Below are 17,939 nucleotides of genomic sequence, written 5' to 3'. Positions count from 1 at the left end.
GCTCATATCTGTAATGCCAGCATTTGGTTGACAGTGGTGGGAGGATCTCACTTGAGCCAAGGAGTTCCAGGCCAGCTCGGGAAACACAGTCAGACCCCATCTCTATGAAATATTTCTTTTAAAAAATTAGTTGGGGTGTGGTGGTACAGGCCTGTGGTCCCAGCTCCTTGGGAGGCTGAGGACCTGGGAGGTGAAGGATGCAGTGAACTGTGATTGTGCCACTGCACTCCAGCCTGTGTAACTGGGCAAGTCTTTGTCTCAAAAACAAACAGGCTGGGCGCAGTGGCTCACACCTGTAATCCCAGCACTTTGGGAGGCTGAGGCGGGTGGATCATGAGGTCAAGAAACCAAGATCATCCCGGCCAACATGGTGAAACCCCGTCTCTACTAAAAATACAAAAATTAGCTGGGTGTGGTGGCACGTGCCTGTAGTCTCAGCTACTTGGAAGGCTGAGGCAGGAGAACTGCTTGAACCTGGGAGGCAGAGGTTGCAGTGAGCTGAGATGGCGCCACTGCACTCCAGCCTGGTGCCTGGCAACAGAGCGAGATTCTGTCTCAAAAACAAACAAACAAACAAAACATAAATACAAAAAAAATAAGACTTTGCTGGCTGGGCATAGTGGCTCATGCCTGGAATCCCAGAACTTTGGGAAGCCAATGTGTTGTACTGGAGTGAGCATAGAAAGTTAACACCAAGACAAAAGTATGCCAAATTGCAGGGTCTTTATTGCCGGCAGCCATGGAAGACTCATGTCTCTCCAACCTGTGGCCCCGAAAGGAGGGTGTCAAGACCTTTTATGCCTGTAAACCACCTCGGGGGTGAGGGTGAGGGGCTTCGGACATTCTGATTGTTAAGTGGTTCATAGAAGTCAAGAAAAGCCTTAGTTTACACATTGCCTGGATAGGGTGAAAATTACAGACCTTAGTTACTTATTACAAGTTGCAGGGGCCAAGATGGTGTGGGTTTGGACTGCTTGCTTATCACATTAGGGTTACAGAGAGCAGTTTTGGCAGAAAGCCGAGGTATGGTTGAGGTGTGCAGTTTTATGGGGCTTTCACCATGTCACAAAGGCAGGCACATCACCTGAGGTCAGGAGCTCAAGACCAGCCTGACCAACATGGTAAAACCCCATCTCCTCTAAAAATACAACAATTAGCTGGACATGATGGCAGGCACCTGTAATCCTAGCTACTCGGGAGGCTGAGGCAGGAGAATCACTTGAACCTGGGAAGTGGAGGTTGCTTGCAGTGAGCTGAGATTGCGCCACTGCACTCCAGCCTGAGTGACAGAGCAAGACTTTGTTTAAAAAAAAAAAAAAAGTTTGCCATAAAGCCAACATAAGAAGGCATGGGTAAAGTGGAATAGTAGTGCAAGCTACCATAAACAGCACATTAGTAGGAGAATATGGGAAGAGACAATGAAAAAATTTTAAAACTTGGATTAAGTGAGTGTACCATAGCTATGTGACCTAAGGCTAGTTATTTAATATCTTTATGCTTTGGTTTTATGATCAACAAAATGAAAATAATGATGCATATTCTATACAGCTACTACAAAGCTTAAACAAATGTAAAGACCTAAAAAGACTTAAAACAAATGTAAAAGACTTAAAAGCCACAGGCCTGGTGACTCCCTCCTGTAATCCCAGCACTTTGAGAGGCCGAGGTGAATGGATCACTAGAAGTCAGGAGCTTGAGACCAGCTTGGTCAACATAGTAAAACTTCATCTCTACCAAAAATACAAAAATTAGCTGGATACGGTAGTACATGCCTGCCATCCCAGCTACCTGGGAGGCTGAGGCATGAGAATTGCTTGAAAATACAAAAATTAGCTGAGCACGGTGGCACATGTCTGTCATCCCAGCTATCTGGGAGGCTGAGGCCTAAAAATCTCTTGAACCTGGGAGGTGGAGGTTGCAGTGAACTGAGATTGCATCACTGCACTCAAGCCTGGGCAGGTGTCATGGGGAGCTTAAAATAGTACTTAGTATATAATAAGAGCAAAATAAAAGTTTTCTATCCCTGATGACTTGAGAGGTCCAAAGTTAGTGATGTATGATTATACTTCTTTTTTATGGGTATAGTCACACTGTTTTGTTCTATAGCAAATACTATTTACAAAAAAACCTATAAATGCTCTCTATTGGTTTTCTATTGTTAGAATCTACTGAGGGTTGTGGAAACTTTAAAGCAGAAAATTAGTATTTTATTTTTCCAGATAATTAATATTTCATCTTCCAAATGGTCTCATAAAAATAAAATAAAAAATCATTTTTCTTATGTTATCTGAGATGACATTTAAATTTAAAAATATACCAACAGAAAATAGGAATAAAAGTCACAAAATAGGATAGAAAGAATTTAAATATATCTTGACTTTATTTTACCAGTGGGTATAAAGAGATACAATAAATTCTCAAATGTTTTTTTACAAGCTAATGATTATCGTTGTTGTAGAACTGCAATAATTTTTAGTACTTTTCACAGCTTAAAAATTCATTAGCACAGAAAAGGGCATAAGCAGAACCTGAAACACAACTCTTGGGACAGAAAGGATGAAAATGCTAAAAAAAAAAGAAAAAAGGCCCGGGTGGTGGCTCATGCCTATAATCCCAGCACTTTGGGAGGCCAGGGGGTGGTGGTGGTGGTGGTGGATCATGGATCACGAGGTCAGGACTTCAAGACCAGCCTGGCCAAGATGGTGAAACCTTGTCTCTACTAAAAATAGAAAAATCAGCCAGGTGTGATGGCGGGCACCTGTAATCCCAGCTACTCGGGAGGCCGAGGCAGAGAACTGCTTGAACCTAGAGGGTGAAGGCTGCAGTGAGCTGAGATTGCCACTGCACTCCAGCCTGGATGACAGAGCGAGACTCTGTCTCAAAAAAAAGAAGAAAAAAAAATCTAAAGTACAAAGAAACTGGATTGAAAGGAACTCCCACTGGCCAAGTCTGCTACCATTTGAGCACCAAAATAAATAATGAGAGTACTGATTCACAATTCATCAAATAAAACAGAAATGAGTCCACGGTAGTATCATTTTTTGAAAGAAATTTAAAATTGTAAAAAGTAAATGAATGAAAAGAGAAAGGAAAGCTCTTCCTTAGAGTGCCAACTAAGAAATATAAAATAAACAACACATTTAGAAAATCATTGCTTTAGTCACTACTCTATGACCATGACAGTAATAACTGAGTCAGGCAAGGACCATAAAGTGATACTAAAACTATTATGTGAGAGTCTGATAAGAAACAGGATTATTACATAGTTTTAAAGAATACTTCCACAGCTTACTTGAGTAATTAAGAAGGATATTGGTAACTAACCACACAGGAGACACTTGGCAAACTTCACCTTAGTCAGTGATCAGAGTTAATAACACGAATAATGAACAAACTGACATCACGTGCATCCTGATGTAATGCACTGAGAACAAAATACCATTTATGTAGCAGTCCTGCTAAGAATGTGTAACTGAAATTCAAACATGCAGATCAGGAAAAATTCAAGAAAGAACATTCTGAAAAATAATCTATACTCTTTATGAAATATAAAGTCTCAGAAATAATTCCAGATTAAAAGAGACAAAAAAAATTTAACAACTAAATGCGATGTATTATTCTGCACTGACTTCTAGGCTGAAAAAAATTGTTGAAGGTTGAGGTAGCTGGGGCAATTTTTTTGTTTTGTTTTGTTTTTGAGACCGAATCTTACTCTATCATGCAGGCTAGAGTGCAGAGGTGCAATCTTGGGTCACTGCAACCTTCTGTTCCTGGGTTCATGTGATTCACATGCCTCAGCCTCTTAAGTAGCTGGGATTGCAGACATGTGCAACCATACGTGGCTAATTTTTGTATTTTTAGTAGAAACAGGGTTTCGCCATGTAGGCCACGCTCGTCCTGAACTCTTGACTTGAAGTGATCCACCCACCTCAGTCTATCAAAGTGCTGGGATTACAGGTGTGAGCCACCACACCTGGCCTAATATATATTTTATAAATGCATATTAACATATGTAACATACATGTATAAAGACAGAGGTTGTCCAAGTACAGAAATGTGGGAAAATATTGAAAACTGATTAGGTAAATCTTTCCACAACGTTTCTATAATTTGACTTAAAATATATATATACAATTTCTCTTTGGTCTGCTACATATTATTTTTTATATTAAAAAATTTTTTTCTTTTTTGAGATGGGAGTTTTGCTTTTTTTCCCCAGGCTGGAGTGCAATGGTGCGATCTTGGCTCACAACAACCTCTGACTCCTTGGTTCAAGTGATTCTCACGCCTTAGCCTTCCAAGTAGCTGGGATTATAGGCATGAATCATCACGCCTGGCTAATTTTGTATTTTTAGTAGAGATGGGGTTTCTTTGTATTAGGGTGGTCGGTCACAAACTCCTGATGTCAGGTGATCTGCTGCTCACCTCGGCCTCCCAAAGTGCTGGGATTATATGCGTGAGTCACTGCACCTGGCCTACTTTTTATATTTTGAAATAGTCTCACTCTGTTGCCTAAGCTGGAGTGTAGTGGCAGGATCTCGACTTACTGCAACCTCTGCCTCCCAGGTTCAAGTGATTCTTGTGTCTCAGTCTCCCAAGTAGCTGGGATTACAGATGTGTACCAAAATGCCCAACTGCTTTTATATTTTTAGTAGAGGCAGCAGATTGCCATGTTGGCAAGGCTGGTCTCAAACTTCTGGCCTCATGTGATCTGCCTCTCTCAGCCTCCCAAAATGCTTGGATTTCAGGTGTGTGCCACCACACCTAGCTATACTCTAAAACTATAGGCCGGGTGCGGTGGCTCAAGCCTGTAATCCCAGCACTTTGGGAGGCTGAGGCGGGTGGATCACGAGGTCAAGAGATCAAGACCATCCTGGTCAATATGGTGAAACCCCGTCTCTACTAAAAATACAAAAAAGTCAGCTGGGCGTGGTGGCATGTGCCTGTAATCCCAGCTACTCAGGAGGCTGAGGCTGGAGAATTGCCTGAACCCAGGAGGCAGAGGTTGCGGTGAGCCGGAGGCGGAGGTTGCGGTGAGCCGAGATCGCGCCATTGCACTCCAGCCTGGGTAACAACAGCAAAACTCTGTCTCAGGAAAAAAAAAAAACAAAAAAACCACAACTATAGTGGTTGAAACAGTACTGGTATGAAAAAAGATAAATCACTAGGAGGGAAAAAAAATATACAAATGCATAGGCATACACTAGATATAGTACAGGTTTACTCCCAGACCATCACAAAAAAGCAAATACTGTAATAAAGCAAGTCACAAAACCTTTGGTTTCACAGTGCATATAAAAGTGTGCAATAGCATTATGTATGAAAAAAACAATGTATATAGCTTAACTAAAAAACATAATACTTTATTGCTATAAAATGCTAACAATCACCTGACTCTTCAGTGAGTCATAATTTTTTCAGTGGTGAAGGGTCTTGTCTTAAATGTTGACAGCTGCTGACTTATCAGTGTGGTTGTTGAAGGTTGGGGTGGCTGTGGCAATTTCTTAAGATGACTATGAAGTTTGCTGCATTAATTGATTCTTCCTTTCATAAAAAATTTCTCTGTAGCATGTGATGCTATTTGACAGACTGTAGACAACCCTCTCCCACCCTTGTCACTGCTTTATCAACTAAGTTCATGTAATATCCTAAATCCTTTGTTGCCATTTTAACGATGTTCACAGTATCTTCACTAGGAGTAAATACCATCTCTTTAAATGCTCATCCATAAGAAGCATCTCCTCATCTCTTCAAGTATGAGTATGAGATTATAGCAATTCAGGCACCTCTTCAGACTCCACTTCTAATTCTAGTTCTTTTGCTATTTCCATTACATCTGAATGACTTCCTCCACTTGTCTTCAATCCCTCAAAGTTATCCATGAACACTGAAATCAACTTCTTCCAAACTCCTTTTAATGTTGATAGTTGGACCTCCTCCCATGAATCACAACTTTCTTAATATCATCTAGAATGGTGAATCCTTCCCAGAAGTTTCTCAGTTTTCTTGCCCAGATCCGTCAAAGGAGTCACTTTCTATGGCAGCTATTAGGCTTACACAATATTTTTTCTTAAATAATTAAGACTTGAAAGTAAAAATTACTTCTGTTGTGTTAGCAGTCATGAAAAGTGAGAGAAGCGTGACTCTTCCACTTGAATATTTAGAGAACATTGTAGGGTTATTAAGTGGCCTAATTTCAATATTGTTGTGTCTCAGGGAATAGGGAGGCCTGCGAGGGAAAGGGATCAGGGAAGGGCCTGTCAATGGAGTAGTCAAAACACACATAACATTGATGGATTAAGTCCACTGTCTTATACGGGTACAGTTCATGGTGCCCCAAAACAATTACAATAGAAACATCAAAGATTACTGATCACCAACCACCATAACAGCTTTAATACTAATGAAAAACTTTGAAATAACAAAGATTTAACTGTGACACAGAAACACTAAGTCAGCATATGCTGTTGGGAAAATGGCACTGTTAGCCTTGCTTGATGCAGGGTTGCCACAAACCTTCAATTTGAAAAAATCATGCAATAAAGCAAAGCACAATAAAATGAGGTATGCCTGTGTAATAATTCAGTGAAGGAAGGAACTAAGAACTTATAGTTGAATTGGTTATCATAAAAAAAAATAGTCAAGCATATAGCCAATATAGTCTCCCCAAACAACTAGACAGTTTTAAAGTATCTTCAAAACATTAAGTGCAACTGAGAGTCAACAATAATGAACATTTTTGTAGTTCTTCAGTATCCCTGCTCTAAAAGGTATTTTCTCTGAATTCTTATTGTAAGTACACAGTCGGAACCTTAAACAGTGAGCTTGCATGGTTGTATTAAGAAGTGGTTGAGGGCCAGGTGTGGTGGTTCATGCCTGAAATCCCAACACTTTGGGAAGCCAAGGCAGGCAGACGACTTCAGGTCAGGAGTTTCAAGACCAGCCTGGCCAACATGGTGAAACCCCATCTCTACTACAACTACAAAAATTAGGCCAGGGTGGTGACAGAGGCCTATCATCCCAGCTACTCGGGAGGCTGAGGCAGAGAATTGCTTGAACCCAGGAGGTGGAGGTTGCAATGAGCCAAGACCGTGCCACTGCACTCCATCCCGTGTGACAAAAGGGAGACTCTGTCTCAAAAACAAACAAACAAAAAAAAGTGGTTGAATACAGAATTTCTTTTTTTTTTTTTTGAATACAGAATTTCTGTATTTAGTATCTTAACATATTTCTCAGAGGTGCTAAAAGGAACAAGAGTACAATCTAGTCATATCTGAGTTATGCACTCAAACTTTATACACATAGTTAACAAACACGTGTTTAATAACAAAGTTAAAGCCAAGTAACTTTTAATATCACATAAATATGTTCTTTTATCCAACAATAAAATGGAGGAAATAAGACATATACAATGAACATAAGCAACAGAAAACCAAAATAACAATAGAAGATAACATTGTGAAGCTGTCAAAAGTCAGCACTAGGACAAAAATGACGGTATATTAAGTAAAAAAATTTCAACACAGTAGATGAAACAGAGATGTACTCTTAATTCTCTCCCTGGAGTAAGTGGAGAAAAGCATAAAAAGAGTATCTTAACTCTCTCATTCACTTTCAACTTAGAAGCATGGCTTGAAAATATGGATGAATTTTATTTAGGCTGCTGGTCTGAGATGAAGAGAAGATGGGAAGTTGAAGTGTCAGCAATACATTTTTTAAAAGAGAGGGTAAAATATTTAGTGTCTTTGCATAAACTACAATAAAAATACCTAATATAATCAGGGACATTTGTAGGGACCAAGAAAATGACTAGTGTTATGCAATTTAAATGAATTAATCACAGCCATAATAAAAAATGTTTTCATAATTAACTATTTTTTTTTTTTTTTTGAGACAAGAGTCTTGCTCTGTCGCCCAGGCTGAAGTGCAGTGGCGCGATCTTGGCTCACTGCAACCTCCAACTCCCAGGTGCAAGTGATTCTCCAGCCTCAGCCTCCCAAGTAACTGGGACTACAGGTCCATGCCACTGCATCTGGCTAATTTTTTTTATTTTAAGTAGAGATGGGGTTTCACCATGTTTGGCCAGGCTGGTCTTGAACTTCTGACCTCAGGTGATCTGTGTCTGGTCCATGATTAACTTTTAATGTAAGATTATTATTTTATCTGTTGAAATTATTACTGCTTTTGAGTAATAAAGTATCAACTAAGTATTCTGTATTACCAAATGGAAATGAGTAAGATAATCCTTAAATATTACCTACACTTAACAATGTAGTTGATATTTTGGTCTACATGAATGTCTGCAGTGTACAAAATAACTCCTTCCTTTCTCATACTGAACCAAGTAGACTAATTATTCTACTGAAGTCTCTTTCAGATTAGGCAAAATTTGTTGAATTGCTGCCCGTTCTACTCTAACTTGCATATGAATGTGAAAAGTTTTAAAGTCTATTAAAGGCTACATGTTGATTTAACTATGGTTCTAATATAAAAATTAAGCTGTGCTTAATGTAATTAATACCTACAACAGGGCTGGAATGTACGCATCATCAATTTTCATTACGTAATGAATAAACTAAAAGTTTTAAAACTGCTGCCATAATAATTAATGGTATTTTTCCTAATAGAGCAATGTCTACCTTAACATTAACATTTTTATAATATGTGGCCAGGTGCGGTGGCTCACGTCTGTAATCCCAGCACTTTGGGAGGCCGAGATGGGCAGATCACAAGGTAAAGAGATCGAGATCAACCTGGCCAACATGGTGAAACCCAATCTGTACTAAAATACAAAAATTAGCTGGGCATGGTGGTGCGTGCCTGTAGTCCCAGCTACTTAAGAGGCTAAGGCAGAAGAATTGCTTGAACCCGTGAGGCAGAGGTTGCAGTGAGCCGAGATCATGCCACTGCACTCTAGCCTGGCATCTAGCGACAAAGCAAGACTCTGCCTCAAAAAAAATTTTTTTTATAATGCGTTATAGCAAAAGTTTTCTATTTTTTCTGCTCTAACACATCAGCAGACACAATACACCTATCAGTAATATTCAATTACTATAGCAAATAATTCTCTCAAAGGAGACAGCTGTCCTAAAGAATTATCACTTTGTATAATAAGCTTCTGATAATCACATGACTTCAGAAAAGCTCAACTTTCTAGAGTCATACAGATGGAATATCAATAAACTCCTACCTGTTCTGGCATGGCTCCATGTTCAATTCCAGTCTTCAATAATCTGTAGCAATTACCAAAGAGATCCCATTTTGTGAGATCATGTGCACTGAAATAAACAAAAATGCATTCGTTTTATTCTACAGTGGATGGAAGGAAATTTAAATTTTAGCTCACTTCAAGTGAGTGGAAGAATAAAATAATTTCATTTCGGCTGGGCATGGTGGCTTATACCTATAATTTCAGCATTTTGGGAAGCCGAGGTTGGCAGATCACTTGAAGTCAGGAGTTTGAGACCAGCCTGGCCAACATGGTGTAACCCATTTCTACTAAAAATACATTTAAAAAATTAGTTGGGCATGGTGGCACATGACTGTAGTCCCAGCTACTTGGGATGCTGAGGCAGGAGAATTGCTTAAACCTGAGACACAGAGGCTGCAGTGAACTGAGATCACGCCACTGCACTCCAGTCTGGGTGACCAAGCAAGACTCTGTCTCAAAAAAAAAAAAAAAAAAAATTCATTTGTTTGCAGAATTGAAAAAGAACCATTAGGGAAATGTTCATTAAATGCTCAAATTTGAAAGAAAGGTGGAAAGAAAAAGAGATGATACTACAAATTTATTAAAGAAATCAACAAAAATAAAACCTCATACATTTAACTGAAAGTTTCTACCACATGGTCAAGCTAAGTTCATAGTCTATTTCATATATGGATAAACTCTCTTTATATTATATTTAAAAGTATCTTTTTCGTTTTCTTTTTTTCTTTTGAGACAGGGTCTCTCTCTGTCACCCAGGCTGGACTGCAGTGGCGCAATCAGGCTCACTGCAACCTCTGCTTCCCAGGTTTAAGAGAGTCTCATGCCTCAGCCGCCTGAGTAACTGGGACTACAGGTATGTGCCAAGACACCCAGCTATTTTTTGTATTTTTGGTAGAGAGGGGGTTTCACCACGTTGGCCAGGCTGATCTTGAACTCCTGGGCTCAAGTGATCTGCCGGTCTTGGCCTTCCAAAGTGCTGGGATTACAGACGTGAACCACTGCATCAGGCCTATTCAAAAGTATATTTTAAAGAAATCCATTTACAATTTAAAAATATAACCGCATGTGTATTTTTGAAAGAGATTTCTTTCACAAAATGAAGATAAAGACAAAATTAGGGGAAAGGAAAAATGGGAAAGCTCAATAATGGCACTACAGCTATTTACTTGAGCTGAGGACTTATGAATGTGATAATAGTAAATTTTTAAATTCCCAGGAGCTCCACTACTAAAAATAGTCATTTTGACACTATAACTTCTGTTTTCAAATGACAGTTTTTTTTTTTTTTTAAATAAAAGTTTGCTTTTCTATGGAATTCTAAAAAAATTTACTTGCATACAAAGGCTTAGATTTTGGAAACTGATTTTGAAATTTGAAGTACTGATTAGTTTAAGAGCTACACTCAAACTGTCTTTGGACAACAAAGTTCTTTGTTTTCTTTATGGAGAAGACAGGCACATCTCATTACAAGGGATGTACAAATTACAATTTGACAACACAAACTTCAGTGATCTGAGTCTTTAGTCCTTATTCAAATCCACTTGTTCTATTGACATAGTAAAAACACAATAACCAACCAAACAGGAACAATTCAAGAAAAAAACCTCAAGGGAATAACTCATGACTTTCCTGAAAATCTTATTTCTTTTTGTCCTTTATGTTAAGAAATAAAAATTAGTATATACTTACTGTATACAACATGTTGCTTTGAAATATGTATAAATTGTGGAATGACTAAATTGAGCTAATTAACATATCGATTACCTCACACACTTTCATTTTATTCTTGCAGTGAGAACACTTAAAATCTACTCTCAGTTGGGTGCGGTGGCTCATGCCTGTAATCCCAGCAATTCAGGAGGCTGAGGCAGGAGGATTGCTTAAGCCCATGAGTTCAAGATTAGCCTGGGCAACATGGCAAAACTGTGTCTCTAAAAAAAATTTTAAAAATTAGCCAAGTGTGGTGGCATGTGCCTGTAGTTCCAGCTAACTAGGAGACTGAGGTAGGAGGATCCCTTGAGCATGAAAAGTTGAGGCTGCAATGAGCCATGATTATGTCACTGCACTCCAGCCTGAGTTACAGAGCAAGACCCTGTCACAAAAATTCTTTCTGAAAAAATATTAAATCTACGCTTTGCAATTTTCAAGAACATAACACATTGTTTTCAACTATAGTAACCATGTTGTACAACAGATGTCTTAAATTTATTCCTCCTATATAACTGAAATGTTATATCCTTTGACCAATATATCCCAACTCTCCCCAACACCTACCTGCCTGTCTTCCTTCCTTCCTATATTCCTTCCTTCCTTACTCCCCCCACTTCTCTCCTTCTTTCCCCTCCCTACCTAAGTCCATCCCTTCCTATCTCTCTCTCTCTCTCTCTTTTGAGAGAGACTTGCTCTGTCACCCAGACTGAAGTACAGTGGTGTGATCTCAGATCACTACAACCTCTGCCTCCCCAGTTCAAGTGATTCTCACGCCACAACCTCCCCAACAGCTCAAAATACAGGTGTATGCCACCATGCCTGGCTAATTTGTGTGTGTTTGTGTGTGTGTATTTATTTATTTAATAGAGATGGGGTTTTGCCATGTTGGCCAGGCTGGTCTTTAACTCTTGGGCTCAAGTGATCTACCCATCTCAGCCTCCCAAAGTGCTGAGATTACAGGCATGAGCCACCATGCCTTGCCCGAAATCGTATTTCTTATTTATTAAGAGCAAGATTTCTAAAAGCTATCAATTGAAAATTATACCTGTAGGATTCTAGCTAATGAAATAAGCCTGTCTAATTGGTTAAATACTGATGGCCTTAAACTTTTTCATTACATTGAGTGACAGGTAAGTCACTACATTGAATAAATATTACACCTTAAGTGATTAAACGATAGGCCAGGCGCAATGCTTTATGTCTGTAATCCCAGCACTTTGGAAGGCCGAGTGCTGGCAGATCACTTGAGGTCAGAGTTCAACACCAGCCTGGCCAACTTGGAAAAACCTGTCTTTACTAAAAGTATAAAAATTAGCCAAGCATGGCAATGCACACCTGTGGTCCCAGCTACTCCAGAGGTTAAAGCATAAGAATCACTTAGGTCTGGGAGGTGGAGGCTGCAGTAAGCTGAGATCATGCCACTGCATTCCAGTCTGGGCAACAGAGTAAGACTCTGTCTCGTAAAAAAAAAAAAAAAAAAAGTAATTCAGTAATAGCAAAACATAATCATCTAGAGAAATCTGAATTAAGAAAAAACATATCTCAATATATTTCTAAAATTCCCATTTTTAAAAAAACATACATTTTGTTTTAATTAAAACAGGGTCTGCCTATATTGCCCAGGCTGGTCTCAAACTCTTGGGGCTCAAGGTATCCACATACCTTGGCTTCCCAAAGTGCTCAATTATAGGTGTGAGCCATGACATCAGGCCTAAAATTCCCATTGTTATTAATATCAAACCCAATAAAGACAGTCGGTCAGCATATGTTGGCTAATACATGCCATTCATTAAATCTATGTTATCTTTTTGTTGTTGTTGAGATCACATCTCACTATACTACATATGCTGAAGTGCAGTGTCTATTCACAGGCATGATCATGGGCCAGTGCCATGATCAAGTGTAGCCTTAAACTCCTAGGCTCAAGTGATCCTCCTTCCTCAACCTCCCAAGTGGCTGGGCCCATAGCTGTGTGCCTGCACACCTGGCTTACTACATTTACTTTACTTATTTATTTTTTTGAGAAGAGTTTCACTCTGTTAACCAGGCTGGAGTGCAGAGGTGCGATGTCAGCTCACTGCAACTCCCACCTCCTGCCTCTCCTGCCTTAGCAGGAGAGTAGCTGGGACCACAGGCATGCACCATCCTCTCCTGAGTAGCTGAGACCACAGGTGCACACCATCCTGCCCAGCCAATTTCTGTGTTTTGTACAGACAGATTTTCCCAGGCTGGTCTTGAATTCCTGGCCTCAAGTGATCTGCCCACCTTGGCCTCTCAAAGTGCTGGGGTTACAGGCATGAGCCACATCACTGCCTTTACTTTAAATAAAACAACATACTTGTGAAAAGAAGTTAACCGCTTTAATGTAGAAAGAACGTTGTAAATATCATCATCATCAGCTTCTTCTCCCTATAAAAAAGGGAAACATCACATCATTACCACAGTTTTACTCATATTACAGTCTATGACTTACTGCCTAAATAAAAATCTTTTAAATTATATAAATAGAATATATTCATTGTAGATCTATAATACAAATAAGCAAAAGCCAAATATACCCATAACTCTAACACCTAGGGATAATTAATTTCTGCATTTTAAATAATGTGATGAACATGACTTTGAAAAGTTTTCTGATCAACACTATAGTATAAAACCCTTTAAAATTTCTAACTGAAAGGTATGTACTTGAAAGATTTTCAATAATTATTTCCAAGGTTTTATTGATTGTCAGTCACTTTTGTAGCTTGAAAATCACAATGAAAAACCACAAATAATGATTGAAAAAAAACTGGTAAGTTCCAATAGTAGGAAAGAGTCTTTTATAAATCAGTTATATGCTCATGAGAGCACAGAGGACTATGGAAGTCCCACATTGCCTTATATAGACTGGAAAGAGAGAAGGCAAGAGGAAGAAATCACAGAAATAATTAAAAAAATAACCAATTGGAGATGCTTGCCAGTATCTTGGGCATACCAATGATAAGCAGGCATCTTTCAAAGCACACTTAATTTGTATGCCCCATTCATTAGCACATCACAATAATTCAGCAATATTAAATGTAAATTATGTCCTGGAAATAGGAAATGAGTCAGGAAAAATTAGACTTTAAAGAGTTTTTTTTGTTTGTTTTTTTTTTTTTTTGGCCAGGTGCAGTGGCTCATGCCTGTAATTCCAGCACTTTGGGAGGCTAAAGTGGGTAGATCACTTGAGGTCAGGAGTTTGAGACCAGCCTGGCCAACATGGTGAAACTCCCATTTCTACTAAAAAATAAAAAATAAATAAAAATAAAAATTGGCCGAGCATACTGACAGGCGCCTGTTAATCCCAGCTACTCAAGAGGCTGAGGCAGCAGAATTGCTTGAATCTGGGAGGCAGAGATTGCAGTGAGCTGAGATTGTGCCACTGCACCCTAGCCTGGGTGGCAAAGCAAGACTCCATCTCAAAAAAATGTTTTTCTTTTTTTTTTTTTTTGCTCTACCCATTCCAAAAATTCTAGGTGTTATGAAAGATTTTTAAAATAAAAATAAGGGATAACCAAGGCTGATCGTCATAAAATATACAATTATAATAACAGTGCAAAGGTTTGGAAGGGGCAGACAATTCTACTAGATTTCATTTTAAAATGAAAATGCTTTACATACTCAGCTATCTTAAATAATTACTAGCCAATATTAGATGTACACATTATCTTTAGAACAGACCTCTTGCAATAGGTCTTCCACAGAATGATTGAACCGATCTACAAACTCATCAATCAGTTGGCTTCGAGCTATGTCAACTCTGTTCTGGATGGTATATTCTTCACTGCATAAGATGCTATAGGTTTTACTGCAGGCTTCTAGAACATCTGATTCTACATGTTTCTCCACAACAAACTTAATCTGTTTTAATAAAGCATCCAGATGCTGAGGAGGAAAAAAAGAAAAACTGTAATATTTAGATTGATGAAAAATTAAAAATTAGCATCTGTCAAATAACAAATGTGCCTGTAATAGTACACATGAAAATAAAATAATTAAGTTAATAAAACTATATTAATAGCTGAATTTCAATTTCATAGTATCATTACCTTTTCCATTCTACCCGTGCTGTAGATTTCTAAATCAAAATACTGTGGGATTTGTAGCAAGTTTGCTACCTTCTCTGCATCTGCAGAATACTAGGAGGAGAAGAAGCAAAGAAAAAAGACAGTAACTACTTTAATAGTACAATGAAAGCAAACTCAGTAATATAACTAAACTGTAAATGAAACTGTACCTTTGACAGTAACATAGGAAGTGTAATAATAAAATGTTCAGTCAATTTGTTTCTATCATCAATTTGAGTTTTCCTTTCTTTGGCAGTTAGCACCTAGAAATAAAATTGGAAAAGCATAAAAGTGTTGTGTTAATTTAAAAATCCAAAATGTCACATGTATTGATGAGGCACTGGCAAATAATATAACCAAGAATTTTAAGAGAGGCTTAATGAGTGACATAAATATATAAAAGTTTATGCAAATTTTTATATAATATGCATTACTACCTTATCAAACAGCAAAGGTTTAGACGAATTACTATGTTTATATCAAATAAAAATATACACATTTTAATAAAACCACAATTACCACTATTAAAATACTAAAACCAATCAAAACCCAATTTTTCTAGGGTTTTAATCTCAATGTCTTAACAGTGATCTTCCTATGTTAAACATGCACACACTTTTTAAAGTAATGCTTTTTTAATACCAACAGAAGCGAATACATTCTCACTTATTTTTAAATCATAAACTAATAACATCTCTGGATTAATTTACAGTTGAGTCTCCTTGTAACTAAGCTCATAGATCTGTTACACAGCAATCAACAAAAAGGAGTATAGTTTGTGCTCATGGAACAAATGAAAGCTGATAATGCTCATCACTTTAGCCTGTATCCAACTTGTGAAACTACACCACAGGTGATTCCAAAAATAAATTATTAAAATGCAAGCTCAGTTTAATATAATAATTTCCCGTAAGTATTCTGCATTTTATTATCTTGAAGGGATTGCCATTCTATAAACGTTTCTTTATAGAACAGAAACATTCCAATATGAATTGTCACTTTATAAATATTAACCCCAATGTTTAAGAATATGTACAAAAAAGTAATAACACTGCCTATTTGATTGTTGCTCAGTCTTTTTATTTTTGAGACAGAGTCTTATTCTGTTGCCCAGGCTAAAGTGCAGTGGTGCGTTCTGAGATCACTGCAACCTCTGCCACCTGGGTTCAAGCGATTCTCATGCCTCAGCCTACCAAGTAGCTGGGACTATGGGCATGTGCCACCACCCCTGGATAATTTTTGTATTTCTGTAGAGATGGGGTTTCACCATGTTGACCAGCCTGGTCTCAAACTGCTGACCTCAAGTGATCCACCGACCTCCGCCTCCCAAAGTGCTGGTATTACAGGCATGAACCACCACGACTGGCCTTGTTGTTCAATCTTTTAGGCATATAAAATAATCACTTGTAAATGATGTACCAACTACTGTTTTTAGTCCTACATAAAGCGATTAAAGGGACTACATATAAAAACAGAACTTATGCCTAGGAATGTATTCAAGACATTGAAAAAGTTTATTAATCTTTTGTAAAAAATCTGGGAGGGGGACGTGGAATGAGGAAAGTCTAGAAATTGATTTTGGCAATGTATGAAATGTTTAAGGATACTGATTTTAGAGAAATGGCTATTTTTGACTGAAAGATTTTTTTTTTTTGAGATGAAGTCTCATTGTGACACCCAGGCTGGAGTGTAATGGCGCAGTATCAGCTCACTGCAACCTCTGCTTTGCTTCCTGGGTTCAAGTGATTCTCCTGCCTCAATCTCCCAAGTAGCTGGGGCAACAGGTGTACACCATTATATCTGGCTAATTTTTGCATTTTATTAGAGATGGGGTTTTACCATATTGGCCAGGCTGGTCTAACTCCTGACCATGAATGATCCGCTCACGTTGGTCTCCCAAAGTGCTGGGATTACAGGTGTGAGCCACCACACCTAGCCGACTAGTCATTATTTCTAGTAGCAAAAGACTAGCAACAGTCCCAAAGACTGTGCATAGGTGAACTTTCAGTAGTGCATCCATCTCATAGATACTACACAGCCAGAATAATATGAAGACCTCCAAATCAACATATGGACTGATCTTCAGGAAACACTGCTAAAAAAGAAAGATACAAAGTATCTTACCAATAAGTGCAGAGTAGTTTAAAAAAAAAAAAGAAAGGTACAGAATAATGTATATATTATGTTTTGTAAAAGATTGGGAGGAGTGGAAAATACGAATACATATATCTGTGTATGTACATGCCTTTACCTATTTCTGCAAAATGAAACACCTGAATAAACCAGAAATAAAATAAAAACGGGTACTAACAAGAATGAGTTGTAGAGAAAGGTATATAAATAAGAGTTCTCCCCAGCACTTTGGGAGGCCGAGGCAGTTGGATCATGAGGTCAAGAGATCAAGACCATCCTGGTCAACATGGGGAAACTTCATCTCTACTAAAAATACAAAAATTAGCTGGGCATGGTGGCGCGTGCCTGTAGTCCCAGCTACTCGGGAGGCTGAGGCAGGAGAATTGTTTGGACCCAGGAGGCGGAGGTTGCGGTGAGCCGACATCTTGCCATTGCACTCCAGCCTGGGTAACAAGAGCGAAACTCTGTCTCAAAAAAAAAAAAAAAAAAAAAGAGTTATCTTAATATACCTTTACACATGGTTTTGACATTTTAATTATGTGAATGTTTTACCTGTTCCAAAAAAATAGATGTAGCAAAAAAAACCTCAAAGATTCAAAGAAGTGAAAACCCTGTCACACTAAATTTGGGATAAATATCAAGATGAATGTATGATTTAAATACATATGTATACATATAAAAACTTATTTCTTAGCTCTGCCTACTAAAAGTGCCTATCAGAAATGATAAGCAATTATCAGTAAGTACACCAGGATTTTAATCCTTAAATACTACTCTGTATTAAACGAAACCAT

General features: G+C 38.3%; 1 protein-coding gene across 16 annotated transcripts in view; it reads right to left on the bottom strand.

Moving 5' to 3' along the window:
- Positions 1-17,939, bottom strand: part of STAG1 (STAG1 cohesin complex component) — a 438,539-nt gene that overhangs the window by 90,082 nt on the left and 330,518 nt on the right. For all 16 annotated transcript variants that reach the window (XM_035278838.3, XM_078354162.1, XM_078354165.1 and 13 more), the window contains 5 exons: positions 15,183-15,275; positions 14,995-15,084; positions 14,627-14,830; positions 13,260-13,330; positions 9,191-9,278 (listed from right to left, as the gene is read on the bottom strand). In XM_035278838.3, coding sequence (XP_035134729.1) covers positions 9,191-9,278; positions 13,260-13,330; positions 14,627-14,830; positions 14,995-15,084; positions 15,183-15,275 — 546 coding nt within the window. The remainder of the gene's footprint in view (positions 1-9,190; positions 9,279-13,259; positions 13,331-14,626; positions 14,831-14,994; positions 15,085-15,182; positions 15,276-17,939) is intronic.

This window comes from Callithrix jacchus, chromosome 17, assembly GCF_049354715.1.
Source record: "Callithrix jacchus isolate 240 chromosome 17, calJac240_pri, whole genome shotgun sequence".
In the NCBI taxonomy this organism is placed as follows: Eukaryota; Metazoa; Chordata; class Mammalia; order Primates; family Cebidae; genus Callithrix; species Callithrix jacchus.
This window is presented reverse-complemented; position numbering and strand designations above follow the sequence as displayed.